At 42.6% G+C, this 27,794-nt stretch overlaps 1 protein-coding gene across 1 annotated transcript in view; it reads left to right on the forward strand.

The window, feature by feature from the left end:
- The window catches only part of Abca13 (ATP binding cassette subfamily A member 13), a 446,515-nt gene that overhangs the window by 103,466 nt on the left and 315,255 nt on the right, over positions 1-27,794 (forward strand). Inside the window, exons 20-27 of the mRNA XM_052734499.1 lie at positions 4,582-4,700; positions 9,139-9,302; positions 9,999-10,078; positions 10,952-11,073; positions 17,427-17,621; positions 20,844-21,008; positions 22,353-22,530; positions 24,294-24,433. Coding sequence (XP_052590459.1) covers positions 4,582-4,700; positions 9,139-9,302; positions 9,999-10,078; positions 10,952-11,073; positions 17,427-17,621; positions 20,844-21,008; positions 22,353-22,530; positions 24,294-24,433 — 1,163 coding nt within the window. The remainder of the gene's footprint in view (positions 1-4,581; positions 4,701-9,138; positions 9,303-9,998; positions 10,079-10,951; positions 11,074-17,426; positions 17,622-20,843; positions 21,009-22,352; positions 22,531-24,293; positions 24,434-27,794) is intronic.

Here is a 27,794-nt window from a genome sequence, read left to right on the forward strand (position 1 = left end):
ACATAGGAATACACACACATGCACACACGCAAGCACATGCACACACACACACACACACATACACACACACACACACACACACACACACACACACACACACACACACACATGCACATACACCTCTCCTGCCGAGGAGATAGGTGGAGCCTATAGGGCTTAGGGAACAATGTGGAGATCTAGAGAAAGGTAGCAGATCTGGGAAGCCAAGACAGATATCTAATATGTCTTCAAGGTCAGAAGAGGAACAAGTGCAGGTAGAAGGGACTAGAGTGAGGCTTTAAGAAGCAAAGTGAGGTGGAGGAAGAGGGCACCCTGGAGGGCAGAGGATCCAGGTGACAACTGAGCTGTTGCTAAGGTCAAGACTGCTAGATGTTCTTGTGGTGATGCCTTGAGGGTTGGCTGTACAACAGGGCCAGAGAGAGGCCAGGTGACCAGAAGGCTGGCACCTCTTCTCATAAGCGCATCATCGTGATCTAACTTTGAAGAAAGGCCACCCTTCCCTTCCCATTCATCTTTTCATTTTCTTTCTTTGTTGGGAAGACAGTGTCTCCTTATGTGGTTTAGGATGGCAATAAATTTGTGATCCTCCTGCCTCAGCATCCTGGATGCTGGGATTGCAGTGGTGTATGACCATGCTGGGATAGAGTGGGTCCTGTTTGGTTTGGATTTCTTCTCTTGGTATACTGCCCAGACTAAAATTGTTTTTTTTTTTTTTAATTTTAAGGACTGTTGCTATTTGAAAAATTAACAAGTTTAGTTATTCCTAAAAATATACCTTGTTTTATATCATGACCCAGCATCTGGAAGGCGCTTAGTCATGTGCTAAATGCCAAGAGTATCTGAAAGCAGGGGTAACCCTCTTGACACTGTTCACAGGTCCCTGGACAGCCAGGGAAAGGAAGGGAATGGAGGGGAAGGGATGGGAAGGGACAGGAAGGGAAGGGAAGGGAAGGGAAGGAGAAAAGGGAAGGGAGTTGAGGGAAGGAGAAAAGGGAAGGGAGTTGAAGGAAGGGTGAAGCTGAGTTCTAAGAAGTGTCTAGTTAGAAGGAGGCAGAAGTCCCCTGAGAAAGGCATGAGGTGGGGATGGGGGCATGAAGAACATAGATTATGAGTGATCAGGAGGCAGAGGTGACCAGTCGCTGAGAAGAACCTGGGGTACAACATGGAACATTCCAGATTTCTATAACCGACAAGCTATTTTTGATCTCAAGGCAGATTATAGATGGCAGGGGTGGGAAAGATGTGGCCAGTACCTGCCAGAAGTCTGCTAATTTCCTGGGTGTGACCAGGTAGGGTGCTGGATGGAGACCCAGAATCTAGAGCTTTTAGAAAGTAGAGTGGAGGTGTGAAGACTGACCAAGGGAATGCTGCTGTGGGATGTTCTGTATGGCAAATGTGTTGCTGATTAGTCAATAAATAAAATACTAATTGGCCATTGGCTAGGCAGGAAGTGTAGGCGGGACAAGGAGGAGAATAAAGCTGGGAAGTGGAAGGCTGAGTCAGAGAGACACTGCCAGCCACCATGATGAGAAACAGCATGTGAAGATGCCGGTAAGCCACGAGCCATGTGGCAAGGTATAGATTTATGGAAATGGATTAATTTAAGCTGTAAGAACAGTTAGCAAGAAGCCTGCCACGGCCATACAGTTTGAAACCAATATAAGTCTCTGTGTTTACTTGGTTGGGTTTGAGAGGCTGTGGGACTGGCAGGTGAGAGAAATTTGTTCTGACTGTGGGCCAGGCAGGAAAACTCAAGCTACAAATGGCGTCCAACGTGGTGGCAAGAGTTTCCACCTAAAAACCTGAGAAAAGATTCTAAAACGGAGCTAAAAACAGTTCCTAATTGTCTCTCTCAAATGAGCGGCAGCTGCCTGTTTGAGCTACTGGTGGGTTCCTAGAGTGCGCGCTCGACCTGCTGTATGGCGGGAATGAGGCCTCTGCAAGTGGCACATTAAGCTGTGTTGTGGATTTAGCCTTTTCTAGTACAAAACAAAAAAAAAAGAGGTTTCTGGGCTACACGCTGCTTGGATAAAAAGCATAGACCCACGATAGCTCCCAGAGCTGGTGGTAAACGTAGCCATTTTGGGAAGCTGAGGTGGGCGGAGCCAGCAGCCACAGCTGCTGCAGCTTAAAGCAATAGATTCACAATAAGACAGATTCAGATGTAATAGTTTAAAATGTATGTAAAAATACATAGGCTTGAAAGAGACAAAAAAGGTGATATATACAGTTATATAAACAAATACATAGTTTTAAAAAATAAAGTCTTTAAAGAGACAGTAAAATTAATATAGAAAATAAGCCACGTAAAAATGGATATTACACAGAGAATCTGCATTGTGTTGTCTTTGGGATTTTTAACTGCAGAAAAATATTTGATTGTAAAAGCTGTTGAGTTATGCCAAAATGTATATTTTAAAGGTGCCTTGACTTCAAAATTTGGATATAAGGATATGTTACTTTGGAAAGGAGACTCTGCTTTTGTTCCCACAGAAAGCCAAAGGCTATGGATTTGTTCCAGAATAAGATACATCAGGTTTGACCAGCCAAGACCCCCTGAAAGGTCTCTGATGACACCATGGCCCAGATGATCCAACATCCAGAATGGTTTGAAGGCAACTGGCTCAGATGATACACCCTCATGGACTATTCTATAATTCTAAAATTTTCTTTGTATCCCCATAAGATACAGCGCCCCCCCTCCAGCAGGAAGTAGTAAGAGAAGCTACGCCCAAATTCCCAAATTACATGTAATTTTACTTTGTTAAGGTTAAAACCTTCCTTTTTGAAAAAAAAAAAATGGGGGAAGTGCTGTGGGATGTTCTGTATGGCAAATGTGTTGCTGATTAGTCAATAAATAAAATACTGATTGGCCATTGGCTAGGCAGGAAGTGTAGGCGGGACAAGGAGGAGAATAAAGCTGGGAAGTGGAAGGCTGAGTCAGAGAGACACTGCCAGCCACCATGATGAGAAACAGCATGTGAAGATGCCGGTAAGCCACGAGCCATGTGGCAAGGTATAGATTTATGGAAATGGATTAATTTAAGCTGTAAGAACAGTTAGCAAGAAGCCTGCCACGGCCATACAGTTTGAAACCAATATAAGTCTCTGTGTTTACTTGGTTGGGTTTGAGAGGCTGTGGGACTGGCAGGTGAGAGAGATTTGTTCTGACTGTGGGCCAGGCAGGAAAACTCTAGCTACAGAATGCCAAGGATGTTTCCCCATGTGACTAGATTGATGTGGAGGATGGGGAAGCCAACAAATATAATTCATACTCCCACAAGAGCGTTCTGAGAATGGAAGAGTGAAATGATTATAATCATGCTAGGATAATGGGCAAGAAATTGTGCAAACCAGTGTGAATGGATATCCCAGAAATCATGTGAGAAGGACCAGTGAGTGGGAATTCCACCTACAGGGGCATAGGAAGAGAAGATGTGTTGAGGGGGTGGGCAGAGGTTGTAAATTGATTTATATTCAATTAATTTAGCCCAGACAAGTTTTTATTTACATTTTAGACTTAAAAAGCATAACATTAATGTATAAAGAGAATATAATATTTATACATAATGGCCTTTTAAAGAATGAGTTTCTGTCATTTGCAGCAACATGAATGGAACTTCCAGACATTATGTTAAATGAAGAAGCCAGACATTGAAAACCCAACACTGCATACTCACATATGTGGAAGCTCTAATGTTGACTTAGTGAAATGAGCAGTAGAAGGGTGGGGACCAGAGGCTGCAGAGCCAGGGTGTCTGTCAGGGACAGAGAGGCAGTTGGATACAAGGAACAACTTACAAGATTCTTACAGAAACTGCAGTGGAGTTTCTACTACTGGTTTACTCCAGGAGGCTACCACAGCCAGTTGGGTGTTTCAGAACAGCTATGGGAGAGGTCTCTGAATGTTCTCAGTACCAAGAAACAATACATACTTGAGGTCACAGCTAGTTATGGATCAGCTACTTTCTATTACTGTGATAAGAAACTATGACCAAGGTCACTTAGAGAAGAAAGATTCTTTGGGGCTTACAGTTTCAGAGGGTTAAAGTCTGTGACCATCATGCCAGGGAGCATGGCAGCAGGCAGGAATGGCACTGGAGCAGTAGCTGAGCACTCCCATCCTGAGACACAACAACAAAGCAGAGAGAGCTAACTGGGAATGCTATGGACTTTTGAAGCCTTAAAGTCAACTCCCAGTGACACACCTCTTCCAATGAGGCCACATCCCCTAATCCTTCTCAAACAGTTCCACCAATTGGGGGCTAACCATTCCAACATTTGAGTTGATGGGGGCATTCTCTTTCAAACCACCACAGCCAATTACCTTGTTTTAGTTATTTTACACTATCTAAATGTGTGTATAGAAAGGCAGTGTATTTTATTAAGATCGTAGTTACTACATATACATTAAAAATCAAAATGTTTCAAAAGGTGCAGTTTCACCTTTATTTGCCTGTGCATCTTGATGATTTAAGAAATATTTAGGAATTTGGATCATTTTGAATCTTTGAAGAACAATTTTCTGAGATTGGGCTGGTCGAAAGAGAACTGTTTATTAACTTCTGCTTCTTCTGGCAGAAAACCCTTCCCTGACTAAGGATATTCTGTGTGCTATGCTGAGTTGCAAAGGAGATGGGATGAGGCACCTAATCTTATCTGCTCTTCGAGGAGTCACTCTGGTACATCACCACTACCAGGTTTGTCTCCTTTTATGTTTCAGAGCATTTTGCATTCATCACAGCCCAGGCAAAGCAGTTGGCTCAGGCAAGGTAGTTGCAGCTTGGTCCTGAGAACCAAAGGAACTCTGCTGTGCGGTCACAATGGGAATGAGCCCTGCAAAACTTGCAGCATGCAGAGCTTGGCTGGTACTCATCTATGAGAGTTGCTTGTTAGAGTCTTAGGGGTTTTACAAGTGATGGTTAATCATTTGCACCATTACAATTCAAACTATAGACACACGATTAAATAAATATGCTAAAAGCAAAAGCAACAAGTACTTGGGACACATAGATTCCTAGTTTATTTTTACATATTTTACTGCCTCTGTCCTGAGATCATTTTCATTCATGTCATCTGCATGATGGTGGTACTGTGTGCTTGCTACTAAGCAGGGCTTCCTGGCTCTGTGTTCAGTGACATCATGTTTGTGGGAAGTAGGGTGTTTACACCAGGGGAATTGGCAAGTGCTCTCAGATTGTCTCTGTCAGTTTGTCTGTAGATCCATTTGCCTATCTCTCTATCTCTATCTATCTATCTATCTATTTATCTATCTATCTATCTATCTACCATGTGTCTGTCTGTCTATTTATCTATTTAATCACCCCTCTCATCTATAATCTGTCCATCCATCCACCCACCCATCTATCCATCTGTCCATCTGTTTATCCATCCCCCACCTAGTCATCTACTGATCCATCCATCAGTTTATTGTGTATCACTTTTCTATCATCTATGTTTTGGAAAGATAGTTTTTTGTTTCTTTATTTTTATTAGCAAATATTAATTATTCATAACAATGAATTTAATTATGACATTTTATACATGTATATAATATACTTTATCATATTTGCCCCCAATATCTTCCCTTGACTCCCTTCTACTCCCACTGCAAATCATTTTATTTATACAGTGTATTTTGATCATTTTCTATCCTCTAATTCCTACCAGATCCTTCCCACCTCCTTATCCAACCAACTTTGTATTCTTTTTCTCCCTTACATCCTTGTCACCCCCTCTTAAAATGAAAATCTAAACAAACAAAAAGTCCAATAATACAAAAATACCCAAACAAAACAATATAAAATAAAAGGTACAAAACCAAAAACATGGAGACCCTTTTGTGTTGACCAACTACTCCTGAGCATAGACCCTGCACTGGAGTGTGGTTGATATATTCAGTGGCATTCTATTGGTGAAAATTGATTTTCTCTTTCTCAGCAGGTATCAATTGCAAATAGTTTATTGGCTAGGGATGGGGCTTTATGTACACTTCTCAGTGCTGGGATTTTTGTCTGGTTTGTGTTTGAGCAGGTCTTAGGTATGCTGTCCCAGTCTCTGTGAGTTCAAAATATGCATCAGTCCTCTTATGTCTGGAAAATGCTGTTTCCTTGGAGTGCATGATATCTTGATGAATCATTGGCCAAAGGGGTCCCTTAAACCAGGACCCCTTCCCCTAACAAAGCCATCACCTTGGCAAGATAGTTTTTAAATACGTACTAGCCAATTGTGGGCCTAAGTTACTGAGAACACTGTCAAATGCCAAAGATTACCAGCTAATGAGACCCTGAATGGTAGCTTCCTTTCTTATTAACTTGTACAAATACTTAGGAATCCCACCCAGGGGCTCCAACTTATACTGAATTAGAGTGTGATTTTTATATGGGGCCCATCCACATCAATTAAAAGCTAGAGTCCTTGAGAAGTTGGAATAGTGGCAGTGTTTTTCCAGAAATAAGGTAAACACTTGGGCTTTATCTTGGGACAGTTCTGAGTGTTCACTATTTTTGTAGTAGAGTGACCTTTTCCAGTCAGATGATCAGCGGGTGCTGGGTGCTCCTGGGAATCAGAGTTTGATGCTATGTTTAACCATTTGATGTCTAAGTATTCTACTGTGTACTTTGTTTAGTGCTGGCATGGGCCTCCACTCACCAATCCAGATGAGGAGAGCTCTGAGCGCCAACTCCTTATCTTTTCCCACATTGTGTTCCCAACAGCAAAAAGAAACTGTCTTGTGCTCAGTAGGAACCTGAAATTAGGTTTTAAAAGACATCAATGCTCACAGAGGGACATTTCTGGGTTGACAAGAATCAGAAAATGTGGCTGGAATGTCAGGTTGGCTTGGGGTCTTCTGGATACTTCCTTAAGTCTAATCCTTTGGGCCCAGCAGTGCCTCCTTATCTGCTTAGTGCCTGGGTGACGCAGGCCTGCTTCACTCAGAGAAGGAGGGCTTGTGTGCTCTCTTTGACATGTGGTGGTTTGTTGTAGAATATCATTTTAAGAAATGTTACATTTGTTTATGCTGTGGAACATTTGTTTAATGATGCAAAAATATGTTGCATTCTTTCATGTTGCATTTGTTAACTCTGTGTTACTGTGCCTGTCTAAGATACCTGATGGTATAATAAAGGACTCAATGGCCAATAGTGAGGCAGGAGAAAGGATAAGTGGGGCTGGCAGGCAGAGAGAATAAATAGAAGGAGAAATCTGGAAAAGAAGAAAGAGCAAGGAATGAGTGAGGAAGGAGGAGGACTTCAGGGGCCAGCCACCCAGCCACCTAGCTACACAGACAGACATAGCATAAGAAGGAAAGAAAAGGTATACAGGAATAGAGAAAGATAAGAGCTCCAAGGCCAAAGATAGACGGGATAATTTAAAGTTAAGAAAAGCTGGTTAGAAATAAGCCAAGCTAAGGTCAGGCATTTATAATTAAGAATAAGCCTCTGTACGTGATTTATTTGGGAGCTGAGTGGTGGGTCCCCAAAAGACCAATGACCAAAGACCAAAGAGCCCAAAGAATAAAAAGAGTTAAAAACAAACAACAATAGTTGTTCTTCATGCTCTCAAGACTAGATTGACAAAGTCAAGTTTCAGTCTTTATGTTAGATACTTCTTACCTGCAGCATGGTCCACCTGTGTGTGCTCAAGGATGTTGAAATTTTTCTTTTATCACTTCCTGCTACTGGAGAGGGCACTCCACCTTATTTCTCTGCAGTTCTTTCTATGTCAAAGTTATTATTTTGTTCAATTTAAGAATAACACTAGCAGTAGGAGTGATATATGTGCATCAGATTAATGAGCTGGGAGTTCTAGGAGGGAACATGTGTGCAGAGGCTCTAAGAGATGAGATGAGTTCTCCCTGTGTTCTCAGAAGTGCATTGCATGTAAGTCAATGCTCATTGTACTTAATGTAGTTGTCTCAGCACAACATGCTGTGAGGAGAGACCTCTGTGGAGGAAAGGGGCATCAGGTCTATGACACGTTTAGGTGAGAACCTCACTCTCAGGAGCAGGAGAAAGCACAGCACATGAAAGGAACATGCTAGAAATGGACAGAAAAAAGTATTGCCCTCTTAGTCTTGCAGGAGCATGCCTGCCATTGCTCTTACAGGGATACTCAGAAAATAGCTAGGTCTGTATATCCATTTACAGAGCAGTGAAGGGGGATGGTGAAGGAGGCTGCATCTATGAGGACGTGATGATAGCAGACATCTAAGTGAAGAATGGGTGAAGCTGAGTGTCCTTTCATACTCTAGGAGAAGTGTGCTCTGCCATTGTTCCTGTCAAGGCTCTGTGTGGTCCACAGTGCTGGATTCTCAGTCTTCATCTTGCTGGTCTAAGTGCATTTTTTTTCCTTTTGGTGATTGACTTATTTGAGCTAGCATTCCTTCTAGGTTCACATATGTGATGCAGATGGCATGATTCTTTCTTTTACATGGCTGAATAATATCTTATAGTATGTGTAAGGCTTTTTGTTTTTATCAGTTCATCTCTCATTGGACCTTCAGGTCAGCTCCACATCTTGCTCATTGTGAATGATGCTTCAGTGAGCATGAGAATGTAGATATATCTCTCACACCTGTTTTCCTTTCCATTAGATATAGACCCAGGAGGGGTGTTTGGGATCATATAGTAGTTTTGAGGAACTCATATATTATCTTCTTTAATGGCAAGACTATTTTGCATACAAGGGGTCCCTTTGCTCCACATCTTCAATATAATCATTCCTTATCTTTTCAACAATAGACAGCTTAGATTTGAGGAAACAATCTTGGGGCAGATTTTATTTGCATTTCCATGATTGACAGTGTAGACATCCACTCTCTAGGCCTGCTGTTTCTACATGTTTCCAGGTCTGTGCCTATTTTTTTATGTTGGCATTTTATTTTATTTTTCTATTGAATTGTGGGTGACCCAGAGGAGCTGGAAACTGGATTCTGGGAACCCAAGTGCCAGAAAACAGGGTGTGGCTTGCTTTCTGTCCGGCACCACAAAGTAAGTGGTCTTTCCCTGTTCTACAACTGCACATGCACAGAGGAAATGGGTGCCTTCCCTGACACTTCAGGAAATAACCAGAGGCCTGTGTTTACCTGAGAACCAGCCTCAATACTGTGATCTCTGTCACTCTTGTGTTTTCTAGGAAATCAGAAAGATATGGTCCTCACCAGATCAGCTGGACTGTGAACGTCTTAGCAGGACTCTTTTCAGTGCCTTGGAAGGCTTCAAAAGGAGCTTGGAAAACGCTTCTAGCCAGGGCTGCACATGCCAGCCCGTGCTGGGAACAGTTCAGCACCACATGCACAGGTCTGTGTAACAGGCACTTGTACCCTCCCCAGTATTCCTAATCCTCAGCCAGATGTGTGTTTAAGTTACTGATTTCAGACAACAATGGGTACCACATAGTAGTCAAACACCAGGGCTTTCCATAAATACACTTTTAAATGTTAAAGCACAAGATCAATTTCTACCATCAGGTGAACTTTATAATGAGCAGGACACTGGGTCGGATGTTGTGATCCAGGATGACAGTATGGTATTACATATAAATATGTGAGCAGTCAAATATTTTCAAATCACTTCATATTTGATTAAAACTTTTCAGTGTGTTCTAGACGTATGAGCCCCAAAGAGAGAGTCAGAGGCTTTCCATCCTGCAGATGACGTAGGCACAGAGAACTAGCCATCTCTCAGTGGCTACACTAATTTCTCAGATACACCATAGTCTATTTTATCTACTTCCCACATCTTTGAGAAGGCATTTGTCGTGCATCTTGATGCCATCACCCTGATTCATTTGCTGGGCTGGACTGACTGAGGACATGTTGGAACCCTGGTGTTAATGAAATTCACACACAGATGGTATCAGAGGACAGAGTATGTCCGTTTATCAGAGAGAACCTGTGTTATCTAGTCCAGCTCCCAGAACCAAGGCAGTGTTTTTCACTCCCGCTTTGCTTCTGCTGTTTTATCTTGTCTCATTGTAATTTTTTGTCACTTTAGGTTGATCAAAAGTCTCAAGGAGACTTGGATGACAAAGATTCCTGTTATGATGTTTCTTAGCAATTTCACAGTTACAGAGGGTATGTGGTTTCCAAACTTGCTTGATTAAATTTAGTGTTTCAGCCCAACATGTTGTTAAGGTAAAACATAAAAAAGGGAAGTTGTGCTATATGGTTAAAGAGGAGGAAGACTTGATTTTGAGAGGGGGTGGGGACAGAAAAAAGTTAGGAGGGAGGGAAGGAAGGAGAAATGGTATGATTATATTTCAATGAAAAAAAACAAGTAAAATGAAATTCAGTGTTTAATTCTAATATATTAAAATAAAACACAAAAAGCAAGAGTTGTACTATATGTTATCTAAAAACAAAAACAACCAAACCATTTAGAACATGGCTAGTCATAGGTATTCAGGCTTCAGAAAGAAATTCCCAAGGCCTGAGTTCTCAAAAGTCAGGTAGAAGAAAGAAAGGAATCTTGTGTTGTCCAGATTTCTCACTGACCTTCTGTCCTTCCGCAAACCACTTTGTCCTATGAGTCTCTGTCCCATCCACACAGCCCCTAAAACTCACACAGTGTTAAAACGACGAGTGTGAAGAACTCTCACATGCCCTTAGATGATAATTTTCTTATTTAAGAAAGTGAAAGATGAGGTCACAGTAGTACATGGTCATTGTTCATTCAGAAAGAGCTCTTTCTAAAGCAAGTCTCAAAACATACAGGACTCAGAGTCAGCCATTGACTAGATGATACCACATAACTGAAAGTTTTTTATTTACTTAAATAAGAAGTGATCTCAGATCCCCCTGGAAAAGTAAAACTTTAATTAGTGTCTATGATAAGCTGGACACTATGAGGGAAACTTCTTATTTAGGTGACAACATCGAATATTTTTAAGTCAATAAAAATTCTGAAAATATCTTGTAAAATTTCTTTTCCTTTTGTGTATTCTTCAGATGTAAAAATAAAGGATTTGATGAAGAACATCACCAAATTAACCGAGGACCTTCGCTCCTCCTTCCACATCTCAGATGAGACCATCCACAGCATCCTAGAAGCCCACATTTCCCATTCAAAGGTACAGGGCTGCTTTTCATCAGGAAGGAGCCCTCACAGCTGCAGGTGCCCTGACCACCTTTCTCTGCCTCCTCCTCCCTGTTCCACAGCTGGGGAAGGCATGGCTGCACAAATGAAGTAGTTGAAAGCAGAGGGGCACATGTGAACAAGCAGGGAACTGAAGGCTGTCAACATCTTGTGACATAACTTGGTCACATCATCTTCATCTGGGACAGAAAAGTTGAGGTTTCTGGCAACACTTACATTAGTGATTTCTAATCCTAATGCATGAAGTCCATTAAGTTTGTGTATGTTTCCATACGTGTCATAAATCTCAAACCCCCAAACAAAGCTAGTTAAAAATATATAATCTACCATGGTGGAGAGTAACTGTGTGCTCTGGTCATATGGTATGGATATGACTCATAACAGATGAGCAGTGCCAGGCCCAGGCTTCCCTAGCATGACTGAGAAGTGTTGGGTAAGGAAGTGGACAAAGGAGTAGTTTAAAACCCTTACGTCATGTGTTACTTACCTCTTGACTTGTCCAAATGGTGTAAGGGTATTACTTATTAGCGGAGAGGGGAGCAGATGGCAATCATGTTGGCCACATGCAAATGCCACCTGAATCTTTAGCTGATAGTTTTTCTTTTCTTTTTTCTTTTTTGTTTAAACCCATGAGTGCTTCAATTGACAATCACTCAGGCTCTGATACAAATTTAATTTCATGTTAATTCCAACTAATTGGGGCTAAATACAAGCTTGGTCAGTAGACTCATTGACAGTTCATCTAAATTAAGAAAGAAATAGATGAAAAGCTAGGGATCCAAAAATGCAAACTATAGTATCACAAAGTTACTTAGCACAAGAAAGGCAGTATCTATTTTCAATAAAAACATCAATTGTATCTCATTAGATACAACGTGCCCAGGGAAATGTGGGGATGGAGGAGGAGGGGAGCTTGGCAGAGAGTGAAGCGGTGCTAACATTTCTTCAACGAAGTTCAGTGGAAATCGTCACGGCTGTAGCTTGAACACTGCAGTGTGGAACATCTACCGGGAAACAGGAGCAGTGGCTGGAATAGTTTTGCAGCAGCCCAAGGCTGCTTGCGGAGACAGGTTACTGATAAACTCTCTTAGGTAGTCTTTCACAAACACACACACACACACACACACACACACACACACACACACACACACACACACATACACACACCTTACATTCCATTTCCGTTTGAGCAGAAGAATCCTGCCTGGCTGTCTGCTTAGAAGCAAGCAACCACCAGGTGTCGCTGACGTTCTATGGTGAGAGGGGCTGTGCAGGCAACGGGCGGATATGCAGTGCCAATTGCAGCACAGATGCTTTTGCAGTTACTACCCACCCCCATCTGCACACATTTCTCTGCATCTCTAAAAACCACTGCGGTCACCTAACTAGACGGATCCATAGGTAATTGAACGGGGACTGAACAAATGCATTCTCGTTGTTCAGACACATGAGGCTATTGCTTTAATGTGTACACATGTCTAAACATACCCACAGCTGCTTAGCGGGTGACACTTTGGTTGAGAGCCACCATGTGGTTGCTGGGAGTTGAACTCAGGTCCTCTGGAAGAACAGTCAGTGCTCTTAACCACTGAGCCATCTCTCCTAGGGTGACACTTTGGGCTCTGTTTTCTTCTAGAGTATCAGTTGATGGCCAATTTTTGTTTGTTTCCCTGTCTCCTTTTGCTAGTCCCTGGGTTTCTTTCCCATAGTCTCATTACTCAATTTACAAATTCACCACTTTGGACTCATTCCAAGTTGCTGGCGGCCTACAAGGGACATTTTGTGGTGCTGGGTCCCTTTGGGATGTTTTGAAAACCTTTGCTTTGCTCTTCCTTTTGTCCACTCCAGATCTTCCCGTGTATCAAGCATGGTTCTTTGAAGCTGTACCTCAAAGGCATTGCTCTAAGGAACCAGCCTTCTGTGAGGACAGCTCATTAAACATGCAATGCTAACTGTATAAATGAAGAGAATGGATGTCCTGTGATACACATGTAATGCAATGATGGAGGCAGACAATCACAGGAAGCTGGCCTTAGCAGGGATACTGGGGATGGAGCTGGAATACTGTGAGGCATAGTACTGGAGATATCCCAATGCTGAAGAAGGCAAGGGCAGGCTCACAGGTTGATACCTGGCTGCTTTCCCTTCCTTGCCAGGGTTCATATGGGCAGTCTCTCTCCTTCTTGCCTTCTTTATTGAACCTGGGTATTATGTCATCCAAATCCAACATCTCAGACTCCTGAGAAGTGCTGGATCCTAAAGCCTGTCTAGCCCAACCTTCTGCCTAGGACTTGATTCCCTTCTACCCATTTCATAGTGCACCACTCTAGTGGAGCCTGCCCCAGTGGGCAGGGAGCCCAGCGACGCTCCACTGTGAGATGGTTCTAGTCAGGAGTATGAAAATACAGAACGGATTGATTAGCTCTCTCTCAATTCCTACCCCTGGCTGCCTTAAATAGCAGTGTCTTTTTCAACTGATGATTCTAGCCAAATTCATACGCTCGTTTTCTTGAAGTATCCCAGTGGAAGGTGCATTTTGGCTGATCACTGCAAACGTACTCTAAGGAGCATTACTGAGTGCTCACATTCCTATCCCCTGCTGCTCAGAGCCTTATCTTTGCAATGCTCCCAACCAACCTTTGGAGGCATTTCATCCTCTTACTACTGTTATGAAGGCATGGAAACCGGGGCTTTTAGAAGGAAATCCAGGATCTTCCCAGTCATACAGTGAGAGCTTGGGTCAGACCCACTGAACATTGCCTTCGCCACTGACTTCAACCCTGTGCTCAGTCCTGGACGGATCCCATGGCTCTCTGCTATCCTCTCACACTCCTCTCTTGCGTTTGGTTCTTTATCATGCCAGTAGATCTGAGCTCAGCCCCAGAGCAAAGCGATGTTTACTAAAATATGTAAGATCTGTTTACCCCATTTGGCCCGATTTTACTTTCTTAAATTTTACATTTGTCTTAATTAGTGTTTCTCTTGCTATAACAAAACACCATGAACAAAAAGCAATTTGGAGAGGAAAGGGTTTATTTGGCTTACCCTTCCCCATCACTGTTCATCATCGAAGGAAGTCAGGACAGGAACACAAGCAGGGCTGAAACCTGGAGGCAGGAGCTGGTGCAGAGGCCACGGAGGGGAACTGCTTACACTTGCTTCACCTGGCTTGCTCAGCCTGCTTTCTTATAGAACCCGGGACCACCAGTCCAAGGATGGCATCACCCACCATGGGCTGGACCTTCCTCCACTGATCACTAATTAAGAAAATGCCTTACAGCTGGACCACATGGAAGCATTTCCTCAACTGAGGCTCCTTCCTCTCTGATGACTCTAGCTTATGTCATATTGACACATCAGACCAGCCAGTCAAGCATCAAACCTGAAATCAGTGGAGTCACTGTTCTCATAGTTCCACCGTGGCTGCACTGCTATCAGTGTGTCCTTGCTGCTCACAGAAAGACTGAGCAGGGCTCCTCCCACCCTGCTCACATTTTTTCTGCATCTCAGAGTATAAACTTATTAGCCGGGCAACAGCAGAACCACATTCTCAGCTCCGCTCTTGACCCATGGCTCCTGCTGTGCAAGCTCTTGCTGAAAATGGTGAGTGCCTCTGGTGAGGATCATCACTAGGTTTGAATCAAACAAACATCCATGTGGCTGAGGTTCTATGCCCAGAGCTGGGAAACACCTCCCCAAGTCCCTGGTCTTCCTGCAGATTGCCAAGTCAAACATGGATGTGTAGGAACCACATCAGAAATACAGCGTCTTTGTCTCTGAGAGTCTAAGGTATAGGCCCGAGCAAAGCCTGAGTCACCTGCTTCATGCTGGATGAAAATAGGGCATGTTTCTAAGTGAGCAATGGTGCCTCCTTAGCTTTATATTCCTTACCTGTGCTACTTGATTCAGACATCTTTCCAAGAAGAAAAAACAGGCATAATAATAATATATTCAAAAGATAAAGAGCAAAAATGGAAAACCACACAAAGGAGTGTTAAACAACCCTACTGCAGGCACTTGCCCCTAGGTGGTAGGTATTGCGGAGATCTTGAAGGGATCTTCTTTATTTAGGAAGTGAGGTGGCCATATTTTCAAGACAAACAGTTTTACCCCAAACAAATTCTAAAACATAAGCCTAAGTTCTAAGAGCTGGCACCATTGAGTAACCCACTGCAGAGTGGTGGGGACAGAGGCTCTCAGCAAGTGTGGGAGGACTGACGTGGGACCAGCTTGGGTTCCTGCCCACCTAGAGCTGGGAGCAGCTCATTTGGAGTTGAGGGTGTGTTTAGATAAGCCCCATTTCCCTGCAAAGTCCTAGCCTGGAGCCAATTTACAGAACTGAGCAAATGCAGCACTGAAAGCCAGGTTAGTGCCCAACACCACATCCTCAGGGATCCCTGGGAAGTGCCAGAGCACACCTGAAAACAGGTGTTAGGAAATGTGTCTGCTCCAACTTTCCAGATTTCATTTAAGGTGGGTTTGTCTCCTTGACATAATATGCCTCATCTAAATCATTCAGGACCTTAAGAGAAAAGCTACTTAGGTCCCCTGAACAAGAGGGAGTGCAGCCTTTAGGTGCTTTTTAGATGTGAGCTACAGCAGCACCTCCTCCTTGTGTGTGTGTGTGTGTGTGTGTGTGTGTGTGTGTGTGTGTGTGTGTGTGTGTGTTGTGTGCACGCGTGCATGTTCATGTGTGTATGGAGGCCAGAGGGTAGCAGTGGCACCATTCTCTACCTTCTACATTGAGGCAGCCTCTCTCTTGGAACCCATAGCTTGCTGACTCAGCTAGTCTGTCTAACTAGCTTGCTTCAGGGATTTCTTGTCTCTAGCTCCCCAGTCCTGGGGCTATAGTAGGGTACCATGGCTATTTTTATACAGATGCTGAGGATCCAAACTCCATTCTTCATGTTTGTTCAGCAAGTGTTTAATCTGGCTAGCCATCTCTTGAGCTCCTAAATCCAGGAGTTAGTAGTTTGTAGATGAAGGACCATCTCTGTGTCTCTCTCTCTTATTTTTAGCGTCTGGGGATCCCTGACTGATATACTGTACTGTCTCTTAATGACTTTGTAGCACATGGAAGCACCCAGCGAGCCCTCTTTGACTGTAAGGCTTCTGATTTGATGCTGTCTCTAATCATTAGGGTTTCCACAATCGGTGTCAGCTTGAGTATTTCACAGCAGTCACACCCATGGTAGCTATAAACATGCAATAGGGGATCCAGTTGCTTGTGTTTTATTTTCTGTGCAATTTTGTTACATGTCAGTAACTGAAAGATGAACCTCCGTGAGGAGGCACCTGAGTCCTTGAATGCGTCACGGAATACCAATGGAGTATAAACAGACACACTCCATTTTCAGTGCCTCCTTCCGAGTTTATATGCTTGTATTTTTTAAGGAAACTATGAAAAGCTTGGAAATCCCCTTTTAAATCTAGAAGTAAAGGAGGCAAAAATTGATTTAAAAATACTGGTTTAACAGTGAAGAGTGAGAGATCTAGCAAACAGAAAGCAGAGAGGAGTAAAAGAGCATCAGCAGACAAGCCCCAAGTGCTGTGGAACAGGCAATCTCAGGGGCAGGGCATCGATGGTGAGCACTCCACAGAGATCTACCGAGAGAGGGCCGAAAGGTTCCACCTCAGTGCTCCCAGGGCTCAAGCAAAGGGAAGCTGCACAGACAGAGAATGACTTGCAGTTTCAAAACCACTTCCCTTCAAAATGCTGAAAACAAAGCAGTTAGGCTCCACCATGGGCTGGTTCCAGGTTATCCCCCAAAGGCTCACTTTGTAAATAAATGTTTGGTCCCTTCAGGAAGTGGCTCTAGTTGGAGGAAGTTAGTTCATAAGGACTTCCACCTTCATACCCTTAAAGGGACATTGGGAGCCTGAGACTTGCTTTCTTTCTCTTTGTTTCCTGGCCACTCTGAGGTGAGCAGCTTGGCTCCCCTGAGTGCATCCCACCAAGATGGGCTTTCAGCAGGATTGGTAGACTATGAAGCAAGACCTCTGTAACCATGAAGCAAAATAAACCTTTCTTCCTTATGGGTGTTTGCCTGGGGCATTTTGTCACGATGATGGAAAGGTAAAGAAGCACTGTGTCTGTGAGTTGAGTCTTCGGCACACACAGAGTTTCCAGGTGTTTGCTTTTTGTGGGAAAGTAGGGTCTAGGGGCGGGGCAGGGGGCCTGAAGCATATACTGTGCTGGTCTTGCTTCTGTCTGATTCAGGTGTTTGTTTTTCTTGAGAAAGTGGGGTCTGGGGAAGCGGGGAGAAGGGACTGAAGCACATATTGTGCTGGCCTTGCTTCTGTCTGATCCGCAATGCTTCACAACAGCTTCTCTCCAGTGTCCTCACTGTAGCTTTGTCTGGAAAGTGTGATGAAGAAATTCTTCATCTCCTGCTGACATTTCCTGAGAGTGAGAAATCCTGGTTTGCTACAAGGGAACTCTGCAGCCTGCCTGGAACTCAAGTGTTCTCTCTGCTCGTGGTGATGGGCCAGAACCTGAACCTGAGGAACTTCATTTACAAAGTAAGGACCAAACCCTTAGGGGGCACTGCAGGGAGGCTGCTCCTATGAATGTGCTGACCATACACTGACTGTTGTCTGCATCCTCAGACCTCAAACCCAAGGGTGCTTGGTGCCTTATATTTTAGTTAGGTTTCTATCGCTGTGGTCAGTGCCATGACCAGAAGCAACTTAGGGAGGAAAGGGTTTATGTCACCTTACACTTTCATGACACAATCCATTGTTGAAGGAACTCAAGGCAGGAACTGAAGGAGAACCCATGGAGGAGTGCTGCTCATTGACTTGCTCACTGTGGCTTGTTCAGCCTGCATTACTTAGAATACCTAAGACTACTAGCCTGAAAGTAGCACTGCCCTCAGTGAGCTGGGCCCTCACAAGTCAATCACTACTTAAGAAAAATGCTTCCAAGCTTGCCTACATGCCAGTCTGACGGAGGCATTGTTTTTCAATTTTGGTTCCTCTTCCCAGATATGTCTAGGTTTGTGCCAAGTTGACAAAAACCAACTAGCACACTTTCTGTACGCTTTAACTTCTCTACATCATGTGTAATACTCAAGAGCTGATAAATGCTATGTAAATACTTGTTATACTGCGTTCCCTTTGGAATACTGACAAGAAAAATAATGGTACATATACATTATAGATACATAAAATTTTTTTTGGCCTTCAGGTTGTTTAAATCTGTGGATGGCCCATGGCCCCTATACTAGCTGCAGTATGGGACCAACAACGAGGGATTCTGTGGCAGCCTCAGTTACCTGGGAAGGGGGTCACTCTGGGGATGTCATCTCAGTTAGATCTTGTCAAATACATGGAAGTCTAGAAGACCTTGTAGTGTGTCCATGAGGTCAGGACCACTGAAGCATTGGGCACAACATGGTAGGGAGAAATGTCATGAAGCCCTCTACTCAATTTTTTCTCCTCAAGAGACAGCATCCTGAGTATCTGAGGAAGCAGGGTTGAGCCTAGTTCATTCCTAAGCTGCCAAGGCAGATGTGCCTACCATGTTGTGGCCCTCACTTTCTTTGTTGCCTGGATCTGTGTTGTCTGCCCTGTCTGTCTAGATGCATCCAGTTCTACCAGGGCAGCTGTGGGAAGGTGCAGAGGGGTAGACAATACAACATCCCTGTATCCCTGTCTATACAAACCCTTTAACTGCTCTACAGCAGTTCTCTACAAAGCAGGGAAGGGCTGAAAGAATGTGAAGGCAACATCCCCAGAGAAGATGTACATGTGTACATGCTGGAAGCTGGTGGCTATCTCAGCCCCCACCCACCCAGCACCAGTTCCCAGTCTTGCTTCCTAGTCTCAGCCACCCTTTCTGGAAGGTCTTCCTCATCTCCACGCATGAACTTTCATTGAGATCCCCAGCACCCTCTCTCCCTGTTCTTGCCCACGGCTTTCTAGGAGTTCTACTGTTTTCTCCTGAGGATGTGTCACACAGGCCATCAGAAAGGTCCTGATCAGCAGCAGGGCAAGGCGGCTGCTGGTGTTCCATGTGCAGGAGAACAGTCTTGGGCCAGAAAAGAGTAGATTTGCTTTTCTAGTCATTTGTGGTCTTTTCCCCTTCTGTTGCTCTAGGAAACCTCTGACAAATGTTCATTTACCTCCCCACACTCTCACTCTCATAACCATGTATACACAGTGTCCAGGAACAAATACTAATTTTTATGTGTACTTCAAAGTCTCAAGGCATACCTTCCATATTTTACAGATTTGCTGTCTTGGTGTATTTGACACTTCCAGCTGACATGCTCTCTATTTGCTCATCACAGACCCCTCATCTAACGTTCCCTACCACGCTATCAATTAACCCATTGTAGTGCCTGTCCCCACATGCCCACATAGGCCTCTCAATGCTTCTTAGGGTCAAATAAGTGCTTGGACAAAGGCCCTCATACCTGCCAGGATTTCTTTGGAGAATGAGATTGGATCCTATCTTTGAGGACACAGCAAATGTGATGCTACCATTAATAACAATAAGCTCCCTTTCTCAGGCCCTTCCATACACACAACGTTATGAGAGGTCACTCATATGTAACATTGCTTGAGATGGGCTGGTGTTCCATAATGCACAGGTGCAGGCATTGCTGCTGAGAGTCAAAGCCACTTCAGTTCACTGGTACCTTCTGTCTCACTTGCTGACAGTGAATCCCAGAAGCCTTTGGTGAAGCAGGCTTGGCTATGTCAACATCACCCATGCCGGAATCCCAGTCACTTCATACAAGAAGTCAGTGGCCTCAAGGGGTCACCTCTAAGTGACAGCTCTAAGTAGAAAGGGGAGTGGGGAACCTCCAAAAGACTCACCCTGTCTCCTGTTCCTCAGTGTCTTCTTTGGTAGTGTGTTGAGTAGGTCATCACCGGCAGAGCCCATCGGGAAATGTGAAATTGTGATCTCTTGGCCTCAAAGCAGGACTCCAGAGAACAAAATTAAGAAGCAGTGACCACTGGGCTCCTTGACCCAGTCCGGGAACTCAAAATTCAGGATGTAGATGACCTGCAGAGGGAGGAGAATCCCTCTGATGTTTCCCACCTGTGGACAGAGGGGCTGCCTGCTAAGTTATTATGGTCAGTCAGAAAGTACTCAGTTGCATAACTAATATTGCAGGTGCTGTTCTAGCTTCATTTCACACATGAACGATCAAGACAGAAAAGAATCCCAGTTTTGGAGTTTACATTGTGGGGGGATATGCAAAGAAGGAGCAAGGTGGGCAGTGTGCAGGTGGCCTGAGCACAAGTAGGTTTCAGAGGACACTTTCGCCAGTCTAATTGGCAGCCCTGAACTTCTCTCACTGGTAGACTCCAGGAAGCCTTTCATCTCTCCAGGCTTCCATTTGCTCATGCGCCACCCCAGGGTGCTAGGAGCACTGTGATGGATGGAGCATGCCTGTGAGTCACATAAAAACGCTGTTTTATTTTGAGCCTCCTTTCAAACTTCCACCTTAGTCATTGAGAAGACACTAAGAAATATTTTGAAAGTGATTCAGATTCTAACCATTTGTTGCTGGTTTATAGTTTAACAATAATGCTATAATTTAATGTGCTCTGCAAAACACAGTTACATCTACTCCAACACAGAATTTTTATAGAGTATAAAAAAAACCAAGGCTTTGAAGTTCAAGAGAGAAGAAAATCAAGACACAAAGTTGTCACTGCTCAAGAGATGCTTGTGAGAGTGGAAATGGTATTGATTATTCCATTTTTTTTCTTTTGCTACCCTGTAAGACTCTGATACCCTCTGAAGCAAATGGCTTGCTCAACTCCCTGTTGGATGTCATTTCCAGCCTCAGCTCCATCCTTGCCAGAGCCCAGCATGCCCTTGAACACCTCTCTGAATTTCTTCACACATTTAAAATCACCGCCTTGCTAGACATGCCAGACTTCCAACAGGTGTGTTTGATCCTCACATGAGGAGAAATGTTGTAGTTTGTTTTCTTTGTGTTTGTTTCTTTTTCCTTTTTTTCTCTTCCAGCCTGTAATTTTATAGGACCACAGTGTATTTGGACAAGGACACTTCTTAATAGCTCTGGAGCTAATAGCACGATAGTAGGGCGTGGCATTACCCTAAAATTGAGAAGTGCTATTGATCTGCTTGACCACCAATGAGGAAGCTGAGATGGTTCAGGCTTTGTCTATGAATTAAAATCTTCTAAGTCAATTATTAGCATAGATGAGATTTCAAGGGCCTGTTTAACTTAATTCTGAGAGCAAATTGCTTTCAAGAACCTTAGAACATTTATTTACATATAAATAATTGGCTTACAAATTACAGATCATTTTCTCCTAATGCAAACACAGACTTGAATTAGGTTAGTGGTTTGATATTAATTTTTGCTTGAATTCCTTCTGCCTGGGATGAAATCAACCAGGGTAAGGAGAGTTGGAGGTACAGGAGGGGCCAGATAGTGATGTACCCAGAAACCTTGCCAACAGTATGTTATGTACTCACCAGTTGATGGCTAGTTTGGGCAGCTGTCAAGAATCAGTATTAACTTAGCAGTGTGAACACATGCTAAGACTATAAGTTTATTTGAAATCGTGATATTATTTGATGGATTAATTTATTAATGGACAAACAAGGAGGTATGTGAATGTGAGAGCTTATGACTGTGTGTGGATGTGTGTGTGTGATCTGAGTATATATGTGAATGTCTGAGTATAAGTAAATGTATGTGAGTGTGTGTGAATCTGAGTGTGAAAGAATGCATGCATGCATGAATGTGTGTGAATGTGAGTGTGTTTGAGTGTATGTGATTGTGAGTGTGCATGCATGAACGTGTTTGTGTGAATGTGAGTATTTTAGTGTATGTAAATGTATGTGAATTTAAGTGTGAATATGTAAGTATACAAATGTGTGAGTGTGAGCATGTATTTGTGTGAATGTGAATGTTTGAGTGTGTGTAAATGTATGTGAATGTGTTTGTGAATGCATGAATGTAAGTGTGAATGTGTGAGTATATGAATGTAGGTGTGAGTGTGTTTGAGTGTGTATGAATGTGAGTGTCTGAATGTGTGTGTGTATGAAAGTGTGTGTGTGTCTGTGATTTTCTTCTACAAAATACATTTATCAGAAAAAAAAAATCACTGTAGTGGTTTCACTGGTTTCCCAAGAACAGACCAGATTTAAGCAGAGTCGATTCTTTCACTTGTATATTCCATCAAAGACAGAACTATACTTCCAGAAGTCTGAGAAAACAGTTTAAAATCACTTGTAATTGCTTTTCTTATGCTCAGGTGTCACAGAAAGACCAAGCCAGAAGTTCATCTTTTGCCTCTTTCCAGTCTGTGATGAAGCTTCTCTGTAAGGACCAGCAGTCTTTCCTTAGCAACTCTAACATGTTTGTTAATTTACCCAGAGTTAACGAACTCTTGGAGGATGACAAAGAGAAGTTCAACATTCCTCATGACTCAAGTAAGACAAGAGCCACGTGTGCTTATGTAGGCTGGCTTGGACGGCAATAACTGGGCCTGCTTGGTAAAAGTGTTCTTTCTGGGCTGACCTCTGGGGCACATGCTGGCACTGAGTTTTCTCCTTCATTTTCACAGGTCACTGAGTGCCGGCATGATAGTTCCCTGTAGACTTTCTCAGGGCCCATGGGAAAGTCACAGGCTAATCCTCTCTCTTGTATCTCCAAGAAACTGAGTCTAAAATATCTGACCCACCTGAAAACCCAGTCTCTTTGGTACCCTAGGATAAGCAATGTTGATGACAGCATTAGGGATCATTTGGCAGTAAGCCAGTGTATTCCATAGCTGATGAATAATTTGTATAGCTGTCAAATGTTTGGGCAATTTGATAGTGAAGACATATATTAGGGTTATTTAATTTTAATAAATTTGTTTCTTCTTTCTCTAATATTCCTTTCTCTTTGTTTTTCATTTGGGAATCTTAACCGATTATCTCTTTTTTATTTATATACCCTCTAATTAATCCATCCATCCATCTATCCATCCATCCATCTATCCATCCATCCATCCATCCATCCATCCATCCATCCATCCATGCATCCACCCATCCATCATCTCATCCATTCATCTCCCCAGTCAGTTGATTAACACTGAGGACCAATCTTTGTTGATCCTTTTCTGCATTTTTTTTTCTAAATGGTTGTCACAGAAACCATTAGACAGCACCACCAGCTTTAATTTCTAGAGGTCATGTCAGAAGCTCAGAGATTACTAAATTACTTACCCAGGTTTGCTCAGCTCACAATCACTGATGATGATTCTAGGGATCAAGTTTCTTGTACTATACATATCATGATTACTCCTAAGATAAGAACTATTCCCATCTCAATTAAGCTTGTAATTTAAAGAGCAAGTTGTTAAACATAGAATAGCCTCTCTAGTCAATGCTTCAAGGATTAGCGTGTAGGTATATGGTTCACTTATATTTTAGAGGGGTAATTTTTATCAATTTCATTATATTTGTGATAAAAGGATTTTTTTCTGTTCATGAGATTTTGGAAAGATGAAATTAACACAATGATCAAAATAGTACTTCTCATACCCATGTGAATCATGGCAAGATAACATTTCCCTGTCAAGGATCACTTTTCGGGTACAAGAACTGGTTATACTGATGTAATTATAATTATTAATAAATGTTATACTTAATTACCAATCATTACAGTGATGAATTACCTATAGATTTAGAAAGCTTACATAGACTTGTTATTGAAATCAATTAGCTTCACAATAAGAGTCACCATCAGGAATTGTTGGAGTCAACATCATATGATTTAATGTACTAAAAGTATTGTGATAGTTTTATATGGAACATCAGAGAATCCAGGAGCAACTTGTCAAGGTGACTACATTTAAAAAGGTCTTTCTATTCTCAATATTATGATTATTGAAGTAAGATTTTTCTCTTGATTAAAACCATGTTAAAAAATAATCCCCAATCTCATTGTAAAGTGTCTGTGCCATCTCTATGTCAGACAACATCTGGAAGGTACTATCTTGATGTTCTAGGGGACAGGGACTGCTAAGTCAGGAATGTGAAAATATTCCTGGCTTACTCCAGTTCAGAGTTATGTCATGAAAATATATCAGAGTCATTTCATTGTGAATTAAAACATAGGTAGATGTGTATGTCAGTTCCAACATTAAGTGGATATTTTGTACCGACCTAGATCACCTAATACTTGCCTCCCTCTTTTATTGTGGCAGCACCATTTTGTCTGAAGCTTTATCAGGAAATTCTACAGTCTCCAAATGGTGCACTGGTATGGTCTTTCCTAAAACCTGTATTACATGGAAAAATACTGTATACACCAAGCTCTCCAGCAATCAATGAGGTCATTCAAAAGGTAAGATTCTTATAGGCCATACAACACACTGTACCAGGAAGGAATATTTACACATATAATGGATTTTTATATGCATTGGGTTGCATACCATTTTCTTATGTTGATTCCAGTTCATTTTGTCCCAACATTACCTTGTCACTCTTGCTGCTAACTGTGGAGTTGCTGAGCGTTTTGCTTAGAGGATGCTCTGGAGGCCGGGAGCGTTATTTCGAATCATGAATGCAGTGAACTCACTTTAATATCAAAATTTGAGGACAATTACAAATAGGACAGTTTCAGGTCAGGTAAGGGGACACAGTTCCAGAACAAAATATTGGTAATAGATTTAATCCATCTTACTTGATGCATCTGATACTGAAGAGAGAGTTCAGAGGTGCACATACAAACTGACCTCCTAAATTATTTTGGTGGTGATGTCTTTCAAATAGATCGTGAGGTTTTTATGTGACCCTGTGGAGAGTAAAGTGAGATGAAAACGTCACAGGAATCCCTGAGAAGGAGTTTCCATATTGTGTAGTTTTGCTCACTTACCTTTTAATATATTGTTTAGCTTCTCTCGTATCTAGTTACTAGAAGACCTCATACGAATACTTGCATTAAAAATTGTGTTCTCCTGGGGACTTTATTTTGTTCCTTTTTAAACTGTGGTGCTGTATTTTCCTGGGGGTCTTTTCTTGTCTCCAGGTGGGTTATCAGCCTGCAGGCCCCTTGAAGGGTCACTTTTCCAAGGACACAGGAACAATTTGATCTTATTCTCCGATACAGAAAACGCTGTTCCATGAATGACAAACTCCAAGCTTCAAATTCTCATAGTAACTTAAAAGTGCTGTGTGGTCATAGGATCAGTGAGTTATTTTTGTTTCAGTGCACTTTCAAGAGAACTAGGTTTTGTCCTCCTGTGAGTGCTGTGGGACGTCACAGCAAGTCTCCCGGGTACCTGCCACCTGGCGCTTAGCCTAGTGACTGCCCAGCCCTCAGTATGCCCTCTGTTGTATTTATAAACTTAGGTTTTTTTTAACTTTTAAATGTCCTTTAGGAGGGGTTTTTACCAAAAGTCTAAGTTGCTACAAAGGAATGCTAGCTATCTAGAGACTTGATCACGTCCTTTAGGAGCTGTTGCGTCTGTCTGAAGTCTGTCTGAAGCTCTGTTCTGGGCTGTCATTCCAGTATCACACTTGGAAGAGATGCTCATACCAGCACTAGAGCCAAAGCCAATGCCGGGCGACGCCCTCTGTGTATGAAACTTACTACGGTCTCCTTGAGCAGTTTAGAAATTTCAGAGAAAATGTCTCTATCTCAGCTCTATTAAGAAAGAGGTTATGGATTTTATAGTGCTATATGTGAATGTCATTCTTAACATATTTATATCGTATTACCTACTGTGTTGTGTTTTTCAATGATGGCATCCTCTTCAGAAGTGTGGAAGAGAAGGCAGACTGCTGAGGAAATGAATGTGAAATGCAGCCAGTGATGCAGAGGCCCAGACCCCTGGACATAGGGTTGGGGAGGGGACACACCTGACATCAGTGTTCTGAGAATAAGGGTTTCAGAAGAACCAGGCAAGATCTCAGTGGTTCTTGCTTGGCCCCTGGTTGGGTTTTAGAGGTAGTAATAAAAGTGGATGTCTGCTCTGCTTGTTTACATGACTGTAGACTGTACTCTGTCTTGTTCGGTCTAGTTAATGTCACTGGAGACCATGCACTGTCTTACGTTTGCACTCATAAAGCTGACTTAATGCCATTGTCCCTTGGATGAATTATTCTTGCAGTCAACCATGGGCATTTAGTTTTATGAAAATTGGTTCTGGTATTTAAACACACAGATGTATGTCTCACACAGAAGCGAGATACTTACTGCAATGCCATCTATGCTGCTGGAGTGATCAGAGCTGTAAATGGAAGCCATTCTTCCCATCACTGTATTTCAGCCAGTGATGGATTGTGCAATTGGTGGTGGTCTTCTACGGTTATAATGGAGATGAAAAATTCCTACTGCCCTTTGGTGACATAGCTGTCATCAAGTCATTGCACAATGCATTACTCATGTGTTTGTGATGATGCTGGTGCATTGTATAAAACAGAGCACAGGGAATTATATACAGTGTACTATACTTGATACTGATAAACAATTATTTTAGAGTGTCTTCTACTTGTGGAAATGCTTTACTGTAAAACAGTAGGCCATGTTCTGGCTGCAGCAGTCCCCCACATCTTGTGCTAGCTATGTCTTTTGGTTGATCTGTATCATTTAGTTCGTATCAGTGCATTCTAAGCTATATGCACAGTGTGCCTGAGGATGACAGTATTCAAAGTGGATCCTGGCCACTGATGGATACCTGTGGGGTGCTGCTTAGTCTTAGTTCTTTATTATTTCTTATTAGGCAGGAACATAGGAAAATATCATTTTTATAAGAAAAAATATTAATGCAAGTGGGTAATTTTCTATTGTTCAATTCGTGAGTCTGAAGTTGACACCAAGAATCATAATGTCTTAGCCAGGAAATATGTGCCTATTAAGAAAGGTTTAAGCACTCGTTTGCCAAATTATGTGTGGCCCCAGGCTCACTGTTTAAGAGGACTCTTTCCCTCCATCTGAAAAATGAGACCTAGGTGCCCAGCACATGTATCACTCAAATCCTTTGACCAAGTCAGGACAGGGCACAGTCACATTCCCTCATGTCTTCAGCAGAACTGTCAGGCTGTAAAGGGGGAAAGTGGGAACCTGTGCAGAATTAGTAGATTGCACTGAAATATGATAGTTTTTGTTTCAAGGCCAGTTGGAGGAGAAGGAGGCGGTGCTGCTCAGACTGCTTTCTTAATTAAAATGTTTCCCTAGAATTGAGCCAAGTGTTCTCTTCTCTTTGGTCACAAAAGACCTCCTGGGCCAGAGAACCAAAAATGTCTTTTTCATTCTGACAGTCATTTACTCTGAGGTCACAGAAGCAGATAGTAGATCTGCCTATTTCTGTGGGCCTGCTGGTCTGTGACTGAGCAGATTTCTGCAGACCAAGGACAGCTTGTAGCAGAGAACAAGGGGGCTGATGGGTGATGGCCCATTTCCAGCTCTCCTTCCAGCCCAGGAACTTTCTATATTAGGATCTGTGCTGAGAACATGAGCCAAAGAATGAAAACCATATGGATCCCTGTCTACTGGACCCATCTGGTGACTGTGGTCACTTTATGACTATAGTGCAGAGCCCTACCTTATAAAAGACTTCAAAGGATCAGTGTCCTGAATCAACCTACCCCATCTGATTCCTGTGGCTTTGCACCCCTGTCACTTTCTAAAATGATTAAAGTGAGTTTAAAACTTTATCTTCTGTGATCTTGATGTAGTGAATTTTGTTACCTTTTCTTCTTAG

The sequence above is a fragment of the Peromyscus californicus genome, unplaced genomic scaffold (genome assembly GCF_007827085.1).
Source record: "Peromyscus californicus insignis strain IS unplaced genomic scaffold, ASM782708v3 Scaffold_13__1_contigs__length_99412109, whole genome shotgun sequence".
NCBI lineage: Eukaryota > Metazoa > Chordata > Mammalia > Rodentia > Cricetidae > Peromyscus > Peromyscus californicus.